The 17181-nt window shown below is 47.8% G+C and overlaps 1 protein-coding gene across 1 annotated transcript in view; it reads left to right on the plus strand.

The window, feature by feature from the left end:
- Window positions 1-17181, plus strand: part of UBASH3A (ubiquitin associated and SH3 domain containing A) — a 188143-nt gene that overhangs the window by 50402 nt on the left and 120560 nt on the right. The window contains exons 3-4 of the mRNA XM_078658361.1: window positions 8779-8965; window positions 10014-10212. Of these exons, the coding sequence (XP_078514487.1) occupies window positions 8779-8965; window positions 10014-10212 (386 nt within the window). The remainder of the gene's footprint in view (window positions 1-8778; window positions 8966-10013; window positions 10213-17181) is intronic.

Below are 17181 nucleotides of genomic sequence, written 5' to 3' on the forward strand. Positions count from 1 at the left end.
TTCGTCGGGCCAGGGGCCAAGACGGTTGCCTGGATTGTTGGACACTCCTTTGTACACTGGGCATCAAAATATGCGGACAGGCAGGTGTACGGTCGTAGCCTGGGCCTGCGGAGCAGTCATCACGAAGTCAATCAATCAATCAATCAATACATTTATAGAGCGCACTACTCACCCGTAGGGTCTCAAGGCGCTAGGAGGGGGGGGGTGCCTTTACTGCTCGAACAGCCAGGTCTTGAGCTTCTGCCTGAAGGAGAGGTGGTCTTGGGTCATGCGCAGGTCGGTCGGAAGGGAGTTCCAGGTCTTGGCGGCCAGGTAGGAGAAGGACCTTCCTCCTGTTGTCGCTCTTCGGATGCGGGGGACGGCGGCGAGGGCGTGGCTGGTTGATCTGAGGTGGCGCTTGGGAGCGTAGAAGTTGATCCGGTTGTTGAGGTAGCTCGGGCCTTGGTCGTGTAGGGCTTTGTGTGCGTGGGTGAGGAGGCGGAAGGTGATTCTTTTGTTGACGGGGAGCCAGTGCAGGTCTCTCAGGTGTCCGGAGATGTGGCTGTTTCGTGGGATGTCGAGGATGAGTCTGGCTGAGGCGTTCTGGATCCGCTGGAGTCTCTTCTGGAGTTTGGCAGTGGTTCCGGCGTAGAGGGCGTTGCCGTAGTCCAGTCGGCTGGTGACGAGGGCCTGGGTGACAGTCTTCCTGGTCTCGGTGGGGATCCACCAGAAGATCTTCCGTAGCATGCGCAGGATGTTGAAGCACGACGAGGAGACGGCGTTGACTTGTCTGGTCATGGAGAGGGAGGAGTCCAGGATGAAGCCCAGGTTGCGTGCGTGGTCCGTCGGTTTGGGTGCGGTGCCCAGGGCGGGGGGCCACCAGGAGTCGTCCCAGGCGGAGGGCGAGGAGCCCAGGATGAGGACCTCCGTCTTGTCTGAGTTCAGTTTTAGGCGGCTGGTCGTCATCCACTCGGCTACCTCTCTCATCCCTTCGTGCAGGTTGGCTCTGGCGGCGGTGGGGTCGTTGGTCAGGGAGAGGATCAGTTGGGTGTCGTCGGCGTAGGAGATTATGTTGAGGTTGTGTTGGCGTGCGATGGCCGCGAGGGGGCTCATGTAGACGTTGAAGAGGGTGGGACTCAACGAGGATCCTTGAGGGAAGCCGCAGATGACTTCGGTGGCCTCTGACTTGTACGGTGGTAGGCGGACTCTCTGTGTTCTTCCGTCGAGGAAGGAGGTGATCCATTCCAGTGCCTTCTCCTGGATTCCGATGTTGTCAAGGCGCTGCACTAGGGTGCGGTGGCAGACAGTGTCGAATGCCGCGGAGAGGTCCAGGAGGATGAGGGCCGCTGTTTCTCCGTTGTCCATCAGGGTTCGGATGTCATCGGTGGCAGCGATGAGGGCGGTCTCGGTGCTGTGGTTGGCTCGGAAGCCAGACTGTGAGGGGTCGAGGGATCCATTTGTCTCGAGGAAGGCGGCCAGCTGTTTGTTGACGGTCTTTTCGATGACTTTGGCCGGGAACGGGAGGAGCGAGATGGGACGGTAATTCTTGAGTTCGGTGGGGTCCGCTGTAGGTTTCTTGAGTAGAGCGCTGAGTTCGGCGTGCTTCCAGCTCTCAGGGAAGGTGGCGGTGTCGAAGGAGGTGTTGATGATGTCCCGCAGGTGGGGTGCGATGACAGCGTCGGCTTTGTTGAAGACGTGGTGAGGGCAGGGGTCGGTTGGAGATCCGGAGTGGATGGAGTTCATCGTGCGGATGGTGTCTTCGGTGCTGATCGGGGTCCAGGCGCGGAGGGTGGTGGTGGGTGGCGTTGCTGCGGTTGTGGCGTGCGTTGGTTGGATGCTGAAGCTGTTGTGTATGTCCGCGATCTTGTTGTGGAAGTAAGAGGCGAGGGAGTTGCAGAGGTCTTGCGATGGGGTGATGTCGTTGTTTCCGGCGTTGGGGTTGGAGAGCTCATTCACGATGTTGAAGAGTTCCTTGCAGTTGTGTGCGTTGTTGTCCAGACGGTCCTTGTATGCAGTTTTCTTGGTGGCGCGGATCAGTTGGTGGTGTTTCCGGGTGGCGAGTTTGAGGGTGGACATGTTGTTCATTGTTGGTTCCCTTCTCCATACTTTCTCGAGGGCTCGGCAGTTCTTCTTGGAGCTCTTGAGTTCGTCGGTGAACCATGGGGTTTTTCTGCTGCCGGGTCTGCTGGGCGGGCTCCTCAGAGGGGCGAGTTTGTCCGCGCAGTTGCTGATCCACTTCGAGAGGTTGTCGGCGGCCTGGCTGGGGTTCGTTGAGCCGGCAGGCGGGTGCTGGCTCAGGGAGGCGGTGAGCTGGTCGGCTGTGATCTTGTTCCAGCTTCTTCGGGCAACCTGTTGCTGGTGGTGGTGGATCGTCGTTCTTTTGAAGGTGAAGTGGACGCAGCTGTGGTCCGTCCAGTGGAGTCCTGTTGCGTGGCTGAAGGTGATGTCTTTGCTGGATGAGAAGACGGCGTCGAGTGTGTGTCCGGCGAGGTGGGTGGGGGTGGACACCAGCTGTTTGAGTCCGAGGTTGGCGAGGTTGTCGAGCAGGGTGATGGTGTTACGGTCGCTGTTGTTCTCCAGGTGGAAGTTGAGGTCCCCCAGGAGGATGTAGTCGGCGGAGGGGAGGGCATGTGGGCTGATGAAGTCGGCGATGTCCTCGCTGAATCGTGTGCGTGGTCCCGGGGGTCGGTAGATCAGGGTGCCTCTGAGGGTGGTCTTCGGGTCGGTGTGGATCTGGAAGTGCAGGTGTTCGGCGGTGGTTAGGGTGTCTTCGGTGTTGGTCGTGATGCGTATGGTGTCCCTGTGGATGATGGCGATGCCTCCTCCCGTCTGGTTGGCGGTGCGGTCCCTCCGGGTGATCTTGTAGCCCTCTGGGATGGCGATGGCGATGTCGGGTGCTGAGGAGGCGTTCATCCAGGTATCCGTGAGGAAGGCGACGTCTGGGTCTGTGGTGTCGAGCAGGTTCCAGAGCTCGACGGCGTGTCTGTGGACGGAGCGGGTGTTGAGCAGGATGCACTTGAGGTGGTTGCTGCTGGTGTTCGGCTTGGCGGGTGCTGGTGCAGGGTAGGTCCGGACGCAGGAGAACTTGCAGGCGTGGCAGCTGAAGGGTCCGTGGGTGTGCTTCGGGGTGGCTCGGTGGCATCCCGGGATGGCGCCGGGGTTGAGTGCGATGAGTTGGGCGGCGTTGTAGGTTCGTCGGGTCGGCTTCCGTCGGTGGGGGCCAGGGGTCCTGGCGCTGGGCGCGGTCCGGTCGCGGACGGGCGCAGACGGGCTTACCTTTGGCGCGCCTTCGGCGCACAATCGGCGCGCCCGCTGCGCGTCAACGCTGCGCGTTCGCACGGTCGCCATATATGGCGAAGTGCGCGGGTGGGCGGAGCAGCTGGGAGGCGGGAGCGGGGAGGGTACAGAAGGGAAAAGGGGCGGGGTCAGCGGCGGTGGCGGGAAGCGGGGAGGGAGTACGAAGGGCGGCGAGACAAGGGGCACACAGGAAGGAAAACGCAAAAACGATCAGAAATTTACTAAAACAGGCACTAAGGAATGACAGAAACAAAACAAAAGTCCATTGGTGGGGTAAGAGTGGGATGCGTTGGGGCGAATGTCTGACAAAATATCGAGAGACAGAAAATCGACCTACAAAAATATCGAGACAAAAATATCGAAGTGAAAAATATCGACATTATATCTACATAATGGTAAGTACAAAAATATCAAAAAAATAATATCGTAGTACAAAAATATCGAAATTTAAAAAATATCGTTTTTTTAAATGTATTAATAATAATGTAAAAATAATTTTAAAAAACATAATTTAACAAATATTAAATAAAAACATTATAACATAATTTAAAAATTAAAAGTAATACATATACATTTAAAATAAATTAAAAACTTAATAATTTAATGTAATGTTTTTTTTTAATTTCATTTAATTGATTTAAAATAAATTTAAAATTATTTTATTTTTACCCTGTACGCCTGTACCCCAAAAACCCAAAACTGACCCTGAACCCTAAAAATACCCCTGTACCCCAAAAACCCAAAACTGACCCTGAACCCTAAAAATACCCCTTTACCCAAAAACTGAAAACTGACCCTGAACCCTAAAAATACCCTTTTACCCAAGAACTGAAAACTGACCCTGAACCCTAAAAATACCCCTTTACCCAAGAACTGAAAACTGACCCTGAACCCCAAAAATACCCCTTTACCCAAGAACTGAAAACTGACCCTGAACCCTAAAAATACCGATTTACCCAAAAACTGAAAACTGACCCTGAACCCAAAAAATACCCCTTTACCCAAGAACTGAAAACTGACCCTGAACCCTAAAAATACCCCTGTACCCCAAAAACCCAAAACTGACCCTGAACCCTAAAAATACCCCTTTACCCAAAAACTGAAAACTGACCCTGAACCCTAAAAATACCCCTTTACCCAAGAACTGAAAACTGACCCTGAACCCTAAAAATACCCTTTTACCCAAGAACTGAAAACTGACCCTGAACCCTAAAAATACCCCTTTACCCAAGAACTGAAAACTGACCCTGAACCCAAAAAATACCCCTTTACCCAAGAACTGAAAACTGACCCTGAACCCAAAAAATACCCCTTTACCCAAGAACTGAAAACTGACCCTGAACCCTAAAAATACCCCTTTACCCAAGAACTGAAAACTGACCCTGAACCCTAAAAATACCCTTTTACCCAAGAACTGAAAACTGACCCTGAACCCTAAAAATACCCCTTTACCCAAAAACTGAAAACTGACCCTGAACCCTAAAAATACTCCTTTACCCAAAATTAAGTAACATTATTTAATTACCAATTAATTATTAATTAACAATAACACTAAAGTAAATATATTAGCACATTAGCTATAATTAATTTAATTTACTAATTAATATTAATTAATTACCAATTAATTATTAATTAAAAATATGTCCAAAATTATAATTAATTAACTAATTAATATTAATTAATTACCAATTAATTATTAATTAAAAATATGTCCAAAATTATATTAATTAATTAACTAATTAATATTAATTAATTACCAATTAATTAATAATAAAACATATTTACAAACATATATTAATTAATTAATTATTATTAAATTACTTCCCACCCTATTCCCCTATAAACCCACAACCCGCTCTAATACTAAAACGCAAAATGTTAACAAAATTACTAATTTTCAAACATACATTTCTAAACATATTTAGCAAACATATAAACAACAAAATAAAATACATAACACTAAACAACAAAATTTCGATATTACTAACATACATACCTTAACCTCGATATTCTGTCTGTCGATATTATGGCACATCGATATACTATACCATCGATATTAAAACATCGATATTATTGCATATCGATATTTTATTTTCGATATTTTGTCAGCCTACCGTTGGGGCAACTTGTTGCCCTGGCTGACGAAGAAGGTTTCTCAATTGGGTTGCCCGGACATACTGGTTATCCACCTGTGAGAAAATGACTTGGTAAAACTGTCAGGAGTGTCCTTGTTACATCTGATGCAGAGGGATCTGGAGGCAATAAGGAGCAATCTGGCTGGCGCCTGTATTGTTTGTACAGAGTTTGTGCCACAAAGGATTTGGAGGGGGGCACTTAAGCCTGCTGCCATTGAGAGGGCATGCGGAAATTGAATAGGGCGATGAGACTTTTTTGTGATGCTCACGAAGTCAAAGTTCTGGCACATGTTGGGCTCCGGCTTATGGAGCCCCTTCTCTTCCGCGATGACGGAGTGCACCTTTCCCACATGGGAAATGCTTACTATCTAATGGAAATGTGGGATACCATCAGCTTGTTGTGGAACGAGTCTATCTGGTGTAGGAGAGATTGAGTGCGAAAGGTGCACGTTTGGTGGGGCAGGTAACCGCCCTCCGGGGGTTCCCTGGGTGGCAGAACTTGGGAGGAGTGGGGAGTCCATGACAAGCAGAATCACCCTTCCGGGGAGGGGGTTACAGGTGCAGGATGGGGGGTGTGGTAGATGGAGGTGAGATGACGGGAGATGTTGGAGGAGGATGAAGGTGAAAGGGGAAAGTGAATGGTATGCGTGAAGAGGTCGTGGTGTGAATTGGAGTGAGTAGTGGAGTATGTGGATGGATGATGTTTGGAGGTCATGATGTTGGGGGGATTGTTAACTGTTATTGATGTTATGTTGAAATTTGTTTGTCATACCTGTCCTAATAAATGGCCTTTTACGCTAAGACATGCGTGGAGTGGTTATTTGCGCGAAAGAGATAGGTGCAACCGAGAATTGGAAATCGATGCAATTTAATTGGATACATTTCATCGAAATCAATTTCCATTAGCAAACTCTGTTGCATGTAATTTGGGCTTCAAGAACACTTAGCATGAAGAGGTCAATTTCATAGTTTCATTTTCACCTACTTCAAAATCATTTTAAATCGACACCTACAATAATACTACGTCCAATTTATCACTGCTTTTAAATTGTGATCCTAAAACGTGGCATGATGACATGTCATCTGCGCCTTTCATCTTGGAAGTGATGTCCTTTAAAGGGGTGTGATCACTTCCGGTGCGTCACCACAGTAGCCGTGATGTCATGGACCAATGAGAAGCCGGCAATGCTTCACTGGGCAGTTCAGTCCTTCTGATGGCTGCAAGAGGTCTGAGAACCAGCTCAAGGTCTCTGGCTGGAGTGACTGATGACGTAGGAAGAGAGAGGAGGGGCTTAGGGGGGCTGTTGAGGAGGAGTCTTATTAGGCTGGAGTATGGGGGCTGCCAGAGAATAAAGAACCAGACAGTCTTTGGGAAGGTACTGAAGGGCTCTTCTGCAAAGAGCTGGAGAGTTCAGTGCTCAGAGGTGGACTCCACCAAGGTAGGACCCAAGGGAGGCAAGCCGCCACCCTGGACCTGCCCAGGAACCGACATTAATCACCGTCTGGTAGAGAGTCTTGAGGTAGGACGGAGGCGCGCCTCACATAAGAGAGGTGACACTTCCACTCTCATCGTTTGTAGTCAAAATATCAACCCGCAACGATGGCAGCTCTACAACTCCAGCGTCAAGGAGAGACGATCAGGAGGTGACCGGTCCTCACCTCGACACTACAGCGGCGGCCAGTGCTGTGGAGTCCAAACAAACGTCACAAAATCAGGGATAGCTCTTATTTTTTTTTTCGGACCAACTGTGGGCCGCGTATTGGAAAAAACATTCCTATGGGCAGCTGTGCAGCAACCAACACAAAAATGAAAAGTTCTGTAAGTAAATAAATAAAGAGATCCATCACCTGCTGGCTCCACTGTTGCCCACCTGTCTGAGGAATGCGCGAGTCACTCAATGCTAGACAAACTTCTGTCTGTATTAGTCGGTTTTGTTTTACTCTGTTCGCCTCGAGGCGTTTGCGAAGCTTTGCGTTCTCATTTGCCTGCTAGCAGAGGGAAGAGGGTGTGGCGTACCGATCAGAGCTGCTTACTCTTGAACAGGGAGCCATGTTCAAGCCCAAAACATCTTGTGATTCTAGGCTCATCTCTTAATGTACCTGTGCCTTAAAAATAATAATCTGACCATGTATAATGTAGCCGGTTCTCCTGTAAAGCGTCCTTTATAAAATTGCAACAAAAAAAATACGAATAATAATAATCAAGTTGATGCAAAAGTACCTCAGATCTGAATCATGTCTCTCGTCTTTAAAGGTGTATGCTGCAGTTATGCAAAAAAGGAAATAAATGTCATTCCTTTGTCAACATCCAGGTGAAACACAAGTGCTGTACGTGGAAGATGCACTGAGTCATTGATTGACCCAATGGGGTCATTTTTAATAACAATAAGCATAGATGTGCTTGCAACTTAAAAAAATGTGTCTTGCAGTCAGCAACATCAGCTGTGTCAATTCCTAAAAGAAACAACAATTTAATGCATGTCAAATGCAATGAATACCAAGTGAGACATCAAAACCCTGACAATGATTTAAGGACTGCACTAATCACTTACAATATATTTAATTCAATTAAAAAACACTTCTCCTAATACTCAATATCTACAAAAAATACATTCTTTGTTATGTATAAAATCTACTGTGTAGTGAGTGACAATAATGTGTCTGAACAGAAACATATAGGGGCATACTATCAACGAACGGCGTTAAAATTATCGCGGATTTAGCGGCACGAAACTGCCGCTATACCGGCGATAATGGCCTTGATAATATGCCCTGGAGAATTACAATAGAAGCCCATGTTCTGGTGTTAACATTGCCAAAGCCAATAGCTCTTGTTTAGGCAATGCCTATTGGCTTTGCCAATGCTTGTTGCCATTGATTTCAAAATGTTCTTGTGGGTAGAGCTCCCTACTGCGCCCTCCCTCCGTTTTGCAGTGGCCAGACTCACTCCCTGCGCTTGCTTGCATGCATCATATGGGGACTCTTCTCTCCTAGTTTTTCTGTTCTCTATTCTCTGGTCTGCCTTTTTGTTTCTCTGTAAGAATGTCTGTCAGTATGACTAGGTAATCTGGTGCACTGTAGTGTAGTCATTTACTGTGCTTTAAAAATTCATACATTTAAATATGTAGCGAAAGGATGCAACATTTTTGCCATTTTGTTCTCCAGTTTATTTTTAGGGGAGTAAATCCAGGCCCTCCTTGCCGTGGTCCGGCTTGCAACAGCCCTCAGGGGGGCTGGTCTGACACAGTTTTCCAGGGCTTCTTTGGATGCCCAGTCTGTTCCTGCTCTGCCTGAAGTAGCCGCGAGGCACCTGTCTGAGCCTCCATCAACCTCCAGATGAGTCCATTAAAAACCTCGTCTTTTGCAGGCTCCGCGCTCATCACCATGACCCCAACTTGGACGACCCCATTCCGCAGGAGTATGCCCTCTACCTGTGCCCCTCTGGACCGCTGGCCACCAGCCTGCAGGAGTTTTGGGTCGAGAGTGAGCGCCAGTGCTCCAGGAACCGTGCCCACGAGAGCTTCCCACATATAACACTCTGCGATTTCTTCACGGTGAGTAGCGAGGTGCGCATGTTCACTAGATGACGCTCAGATCCCCTGTGGGGCAGGGAGATAACTGTAACTAACGTTAATGATTTGAGAGAGGCTCATCCCTCCCTCGATCCCGCAAAGACCCACCCCAGGCTGCCCATACTAAAATATGCCCATGTTTCATTGCAGTTATGGTAATAACCCACATCCTTTATTGACCAATCAGATGCAGTCCTGGAAAAGGATGGCGACCTCATGTATCTATTAAGTGAATCTAGTAAAGCATCCAGTAAAGCAGAGGTCTTCAAACTGTGGGGTAGGTCCCCCTCGGAGGGCTTGAATTCATCTCAGGGGCCACCAGGCTCTGGCCAAAAGGAGCCTTTACTGTACCCCTCGGGAAAGAGACACGCATCATGCTGAAAACAGTGCTATGTTTTAGTGAAAGAGAACAGAGTGGCAGTGAGGCACTCTGCAATGGGCCATCAGTAAAATGTTTGCCACTCATGTCCTGTAAGTGTGCAAGTATGGGAAGGGGCTACAAAAAAAAACCTCAAAGTGGCCTTCCCTCCACCCGCATATCTGATAAAGGTTCACACTTTATAAAGTTTTTAACCTTCAATCATAACTTCAAAATAAGCCTGTCACCTTTTTAAACTCTTGACTAAATATCTCCAGTTTTGTCAATCTCCAAAATATATTATTGTAATTCAGTAGCTAATAATCTCATTGTTTTCACTACCTCTAGATGATTTGTTTAACTTTGACTATTACATTTTGAAGTGTATCTCCAAACTGAAGAAAAATATGTTTAAGTATGTAATGATGAAGCTGTGGAGTTGTCAATTTGCACACAATTGCAGTGTTAAAAATAAACTTTCCAAGTCTCAGATGGTGACCACTCATGGTCATGTGTGGTAGCAAATTGATCCGTGGATCTGTGTTTCTGCCGGCTGCAGTTTATCTGATCCCACTGTAGAGGAAGCCCCTGGCTCAGCGATGATCCTATCTCGAGATCCGTATGTGATCCCTTGAGTCCACTAGGGCTGATAACCTCTTGATCTTTCCGTAGTGTGAAGACCGGAAGGTGGACGGTCTCTACGAAGCTCTGAAGAAGGCCGGTGACCAGTTCGCGAGCAGCTTTCCGCCAGTCGTCTCCCTGAACCTGCACTCCTCCAGCAGCTACATTGGCTTCTTCATCAGCGCCGGCCCCGCTGAGGTTCTCAAGAGCTTCGCCGTGGCGTTTGCGACAGAAGCGTCCATGCTCGCAGGTACGGCAGCTCCATCTCGTCAAGGGTCGATGCGATCTTCTCCAGGAAGGGCATAATGAGAACTGTGAAGGTAAAGGCAAGCATCTGGCAGGTGGTAGCCAGGTCCCATAGTCTAGCCACATGCCAGCGGGATCACCGGCAGGGTGAAGGCGCTGGTTTTATGGGCCATCACCATCCTCACATGACCTGATGGCGAGGGTCCTTCTGAGGAGAACAGAGCTTTAGACCCTCCTCACCTGGCTTCAGCCACTCCTCTTCCCTTTAATGACCCAATAAAGGGAATAAATCCTTCTTCAGCCGTTTCCCTCTATGTGAAAGGAACACGCGTGGCCTGGGATTACCTGTCCAGCATGTTCGTAGACAGTTGTATGTTATAATATCGTATACATGTTGTATGCACTAAATATCTTTGACAAAAACATCTTCACGTTGGTTGTACAGAATCTGTTATTAACTCCAAAGGGGTGATATTTTTGTAAATAATAGTTTGGACATGCTGTTTATGTCAGACAATATTCTGACAACTATATCATGATTCTATACCTTGGAAATTAGCAAGAAAGGATTTACCAAACATATGCTTTTCAAACCATGATGCTAGGGCTGAGAGGGAGGAAGTGTAATCTGCAAAGAATTGTGCACACGTGTTTATATTTTTTAAGGCAATGCAAGCCAGATCTTCCAGTCATGATCTGTGAGGAACAATTATTTAGCAGCTGTGGGGTAGGATTCTAACCTAAAGAACAGACCAGAATGAAGACAGTCCTGTATACTAGTAAAGTTAAGGTCACAAAGGATACACTGCTCCACTCATAGAGTTTGCTTTTAGAGCCTTATGAGTTAACTCATTCGTTGTCCTCATGCAATTTACTTGTTTCAGTTGAACTAAGATACCTTCCTTGGTGGTGATGGTGTGGTACTTTGCTTTGGCCGAGGTAAGGAGCTGTCTGTGTTTTGTACGGATGGAAGTCAGTATCAAGAGGTCTGTGCGAGTTTGGTTTTTCTTCCCTATCTGCAGATGTATTGTTTATTGTCTACAAATTCTTTAGAATACCACTGTGCTGGAGGGGTTCTCTTGCACTTGGTGTTGTAATTGGGGCGTGGAGGTTCACATAGATTTCCCAAAAATTGATAAAGTTGTTTAGAAGGGTGTTGGTGTTGGACATGGAGTTGATGGGGTCTTTGAAGGGCCTGAAGGTGTGGTCTTCTCTTTGGTGCTGACTTTGGTTTGTTGGCAGCACGCTCAGCAGGGAGACAGGAATGGCAAAGTGGTCAGCGCAGCCCCAGGTACTGGTGGTTTGCATTGGCCTGTTCGTGATGTCGAGAAGACCAGATCAAGGCTGCAACTTTAGGAGTGTGTTGTTTGTGTGTCGTGCTGTATCACTTTGATTGTGTTGTCGAGATTTACAATGGTGTCACTTGTTGTTAGGTCTCGGCAGCGAGACCTATTGTTGTTAAAATGCCTCCCAAGGGAGACAGAAAGGTGCACGAGCCACTTAGGGTATGTGGACACGCTTTGCGCGCATGCACACACACACAGTGTTACTGAAGGCCGAAGGCATGCACAAACGCGCATACACACAGCATGCACACACAGACGCGCACACACACACACACACGCCGCCGCCCCCCCACGCACACACACACGCCGCCGCCTCCCCCCCACAATTAAGCCCCACTTACCGCATCAGCGGCCTCAGCCGCCACTCCTGACGTCTGCTGCCACCGCAGGGCCTTCTCGCATAAGAATGCAGAACTGGATGAGATCACTCGACTCTGGGAGCACCCTGCAGTTCCGAAGCGTCCGCCATCCAGGAGGTTGCTGCAACTGCGGCCTGCATCGGGCCTCTGGCCGGTCCACACCGCGGGGGCTCCTCGTCCTCTCAGGCAGGGGCTGCGCACTGCTGTGCACGTGTGCACGCCCCTGGTGACGTGCGCACCCCTGGCGACCCTCACGCCCGACCCCAGGTCTGCCCAGTAGAACGGCGCTCACTTCATCCCTCTGTGAGGCAGAAGGTGAGTGTGAGTGCAGAGTGCGCAGAGTGTGAAGTAGTGAGTGCCGAGTGAGTGTGCAGAGTGGGAGTGCAGAGTTGTGAGTGCAGAGTGTGAGTGCAGAGTGAGTATGCAGAGTGCAGAGTGTGAGTGCAGAGTGAATGTGCAGAGTGCAGAGTGAGTGTGCAGAGTGCAGAGTAGTGAGTGCAGAGTAGTGAGTGCAAAGTAGAGTAGTGAGTGTGCAGACTAGTGAGTGTGCAGAGTGTGAGTGCAGAGTGCAGAGTGAGTTTGCAGAGTGAGTGTGCAGAGTAGTGAGTGCAGAGTAGTGAGTGCAGAGGAGTGAGTGCAGAGTAGTGAGTGCAGAGTAGTGAGTGCAGGGTAGTGAGTGCAGAGTGCAGAGTAGTGAGTGCAGAGTAGTGAGTGCAGAGTAGTGAGTGCAGAGTAGTGAGTGCAGAGTGCAGAGTACAGAGTAGTGAGTGCAGAGTGCAGAGTAGTGAGTGCAGAGTAGTGAGTGCAGAGTAGTGAGTGCAGAATGCAGAGTAGTGAGTGCAGAGTACAGAGTAGTGAGTGCAGAGTGCAGAGTGAGTGTGCAGAGTAGTGAGTGCAGAGTAGTGAGTGCAGAGTGCAGAGTAGTGAGTGCAGAGTGCAGAGTGAGTGTGCAGAGTAGTGAGTGCAGAGTAGTGAAGTGCAGAGTACAGAGTAGTGAGTGCAGAGTGCAGAGTAGTGAGTGCAGAGTAGTGAGTACAGAGTGCAGAGTAGTGAGTGCAGAGTGCAGAGTAGTGAGTGCAGAGTGCAGAGTAGTGAGTGCAGAGTAGTGAGTGCAGAGTAGTGAGTGCAGAATAGTGAGTGCAGAATGCAGAGTAGTGAGTGCAGAGTAGTGAGCGCAGAGTGAGTGCAGAGCATGAGTGCAGAGCAGTGAGAGCAGAGTGAGTGTGCAGAGTGAGTGTGCAGAGCAGTGAGTGCAGGTGCAGAGTGCTGTGTATTGGCAACGTAAATGACAATGCCATTTATTTATGATTTAAAGAAAAAAAAATGTCATGAGCAATGCCAATAGCTCTACCTTTAATGATGCCGAGACCATTGCATTGTAAATGCTTGTTTTTAGCTTGCATTTTGTGGAGGTTTGAAATCCCCCAAGAGGGTGGTATGGGCATGTTGGATAGACGAGGCAGTGAGCAGATTTGAGAATTTATCAGTAAGTCTCTGTTCTACCCAGAAAGCCTGTAGATGAGATAGAAAGTGGTGGTCTGAGTTGCAGTAGGAAATAGCATGCCAGCAGCTCCATGGATGGGAGGGTTACTTGCTTTCCTAAGAGAACTTATAGACTAGGAGAACTTATGGCTCCTCCCTTTTTAGGTCTCGTCGAGACCTATTGCTGCTAAGATGCCTGTCAAGGGAGACAGACCGGTCACGAGCCGCTTAGGGTGTGTGGACGCGCTTCACGCACGTGCACACACACACACACACACACACAGCGTTACTGAGACTGGCCGAAAGCACGCCCACACGAGCATACAAACACAGACAGCCGCATACACAAACGCACGCACACATACACACACCGCCGCCGCAGCCCCCCCACGCACGCACACACACACACACCCAGAGACGCACACATATACACACACCGCCCCCCCCTGTTTTTCATGTATCTCGCCGAGTGTGAGTCACAGTGTCACGGCGTTTACTTGCGACTCACTTCTTAATCGCTTGGCCAGCAGGCAGCCCTGCCCAACTCTAAGGGAATATATTCAAATTAATAATAAATCTAATAAGTGTCATCTTCATGGCAGCCACGGGTCCGCGCGGCCCTTCTTAGTTTATGCAGACGCAGTACTTACTGGCTGCCAGATAGCTGATCGATGCCTGCTGCTGCACACAGGCTGCCCAGCTCTGCCCTTAACATCGTCGGTCGGGCCGGGGCTGCAGGGCTGACTTAACGTCCATGATGAAACTGCGTTGCTGTGGTGGTTATGATGGGCGTGGCAAAGTGAAGTGAAAAAATGTGCGCGCTACCGCGAGCACAGTCCCTGCCTACCCCTTCAGAACCCTCCGGTCCCGCCCAAATACATCAGTGTTTTCAGCGCTGAGTGTGTCTGTTCCGAACTTTGGCTGCCCGTCCACTGGCAAGTCAAGTGGCAAACAGATAGTCTACAGTACCACATGACAGTACTGACGGTCTGGCAGATTGCGGCCTGGAGTGGTAGTGCAAGCAGGCAGCACCAGGCCGCCTCAGCCGAATCAATCGTAGTACATACGTACTAATTATAGCAAAGTCAGTGGCAGTGCAGCCATTCTTGAAAGAGCTCCATAATGCAGATAAACTCACTCAAATGGGGGTTATAAATAGTGTGCGGGAGCCTTAGCGCGCAGTATATGTACTTCACTGCACTCAGTTGGAAAAACCTCTCTCAATACTACAGGTAACATGCCGCTCGGAGCTGAAATAAACACGCGCAATTCCAGCGCACCGAGCCCTCTCGGCGCGTCTCTAAACAACTGGGTCCACTTCTTTCCCAAATCAACGCAGGGCCCGGCCTGTCTTCAGAAACCCTGTGTGCCGCAAACTCGGGCGAGAACGCCGCCTGCCTCTCAACACAAACGGGAACAACAGGTGTGTGCTGGGTAAAGGTGTGTGTCCCTGCCGACCGGCCCCGCACGATTAACGGTAAGATTTGAAGTTAAGCAGTCATTGTAAACTAACTAACTTTAGTACTGGTAGCTAAGCGATGCTAATGCTATGCCGTCACCGACCGTGCCAAAACCAACGCTGTTTTGTTTGGGAGCGTGATGGCATTGGTCCGATTCTAACTCGTAAGATCACCGGCATGGACAGTGGGACTGGACAGCTGCCTAGTCTTTCAGTGGTGGTATGTAAATGTTCGGTGTGGCGTGAAGGAGTCGAAGCAGAGCGCTGCCTCCTCACAAGCTCTGCTATACACACACCATCTTCAGGCTAAAGCCTTTCCTTGCATCTCATCACAAACGAACTACCGAGCCAGCATTTTAAGAAACAAACTGATAGCTGTTTTCTTACGCTAGCTTGCCGTTCACTAGGGTTAAATAATTTATTCTGCAGTGATAATTAATGTGGATCTCAAATTAAAACGCTAGAAACTTATGTGTTGCACATGAGTTCTGTTTGCAAACTGTTCATACATATGATATCGATTTGGAATAGACCAACAACACATCTCTTCCAAATTGCAACTCTGCATCCATTTGGAAACCCACTTCAAGCATCAATAAAAGTTTTTGGACTCGTAAATAACTTTTATACACAAAACAAATCTTTTTTCGGGTAGCAACATGTGTATGGAAATGTTTGGCACCGCTATCTAGACCGTGGTAGTTCTGTGTACACTTTGGGGCATATTACCAACCAATAGAGATAATTTTTGTCTCTAACTTGTTTAGAGACAAAAATTATCGCCGCACATCGGCGATTTTTATCGCAGATAAACCTTGCTATTAGCAAGGTTTATCGCAAATGCGATAAAAAACGGCCGCAATGCATGAATATCGCTGAAAAGTCAGCGATATTCATGCATTACCGAGCTAATGCTCTTAGCCATGTTATCCACCTCCCATTGGATAACATGGCTAAGAACTGCTCAGGGCAGGTGTTAGTTTTTGGAGATATTCGCGCTTAGCGCGAATATCTCCAAAAGTTGGTAATAGGAGATAGCGATGTTAGAGACTGTTTCCAGTCGCTAACATCTTGGCACGCCCACTTTGCATGTCATTAGTGATAAATATCACTGACATGCAAAGCGGGGCCCAAGATGGTCGCTATCTCCTACTAGCTGTCGCTAACTGGTGTTAGCGACAGCTAGGTAATAGGGAGACAATTTTATCTGTGCTTTCTTGGCTTTTAAAGCCAAAAAAGCGGAGATAAACCCCCTTGATAATATGCCCCTTTGTTCCTCAGGCAGGGTGCAGCGTCGATGGTTGCTCAGAGGTGCAGCAGAGCGCCTTTTTCACGGTGCATTGTCAGCGGTTAATTCACGCCAGGATGAAACCTAGAAGGGGAACCCAACTCCCATCCCAGTCCTGGATTTTAATCAAATCGGCTGCGCAAGTGTCTACCGAAAAACACGACAATGTAAACTGCCTTTTAAATTCTTCATGTTGTCAGACTTCATTATGTACAGTTTAGTGTGTGATGAATACTGAAACTGCCAAAGAAAATATTCTCCAGCGCAACAAATACCATTATAAGGCTCTTTCGATCTTAAATGTGCCATTTCCTTTCATTTTCTACTCCAATCTTTGAATGTTGTTTTTAACCCTTCATTAGTCTTTCTCCTGGGTCTGCACAGCCTACGATACTGTTTTTTCTAATACTTAAAACGCCTCATATTCCATTGATGCTTACACAGCAAGAGCTATGCTTGAGGTTTTTTGATGCTTAGTTTTTATGTTAGTGGCATTTGTATAGCGCACAAACTGCCATTGGTAAAAGCATCGCAGCGCTTTCTAAATCTGCCTGTGCATCATTATCAAGGTCAGAACCATATATTTAACATTGATCTTTTTTTTTTTTTGCACAGTATCAAATATCACAGTTCTGCTATTACTTAGCACTCTAAATAACAGATGTTACTTTACTCAACATATGTTAATCAATGGATCCACCTTGGAGGGATGAAAGGCTGACTCAGCCTTGAAGCGATTCAAACTCTTGTTTTATCTTCCCTTCTCCCTGAAGCAAAGACAAAACAATTGCTCAGTTTAACAAGCATTTGCAATGCAATAGGTATTGCATTTAGGCAAGTTTAGGCTATTAATTGGCATTATAAATGACAATGCCTTTTATTAATCTGTTTTCAAAAACAACATATAAATACAAATGTTGTCATTTACAATGCCAATAGCTCTAACTTTTGCAAAGGCGAGACCATTGCATTCTACTCTACTACTCAGTTTATAATACCCTACTCACACTATACTAATAACTATATCTACAATATACTA

Source organism: Lissotriton helveticus, chromosome 8 (assembly GCF_964261635.1).
Source record: "Lissotriton helveticus chromosome 8, aLisHel1.1, whole genome shotgun sequence".
NCBI lineage: Eukaryota > Metazoa > Chordata > Amphibia > Caudata > Salamandridae > Lissotriton > Lissotriton helveticus.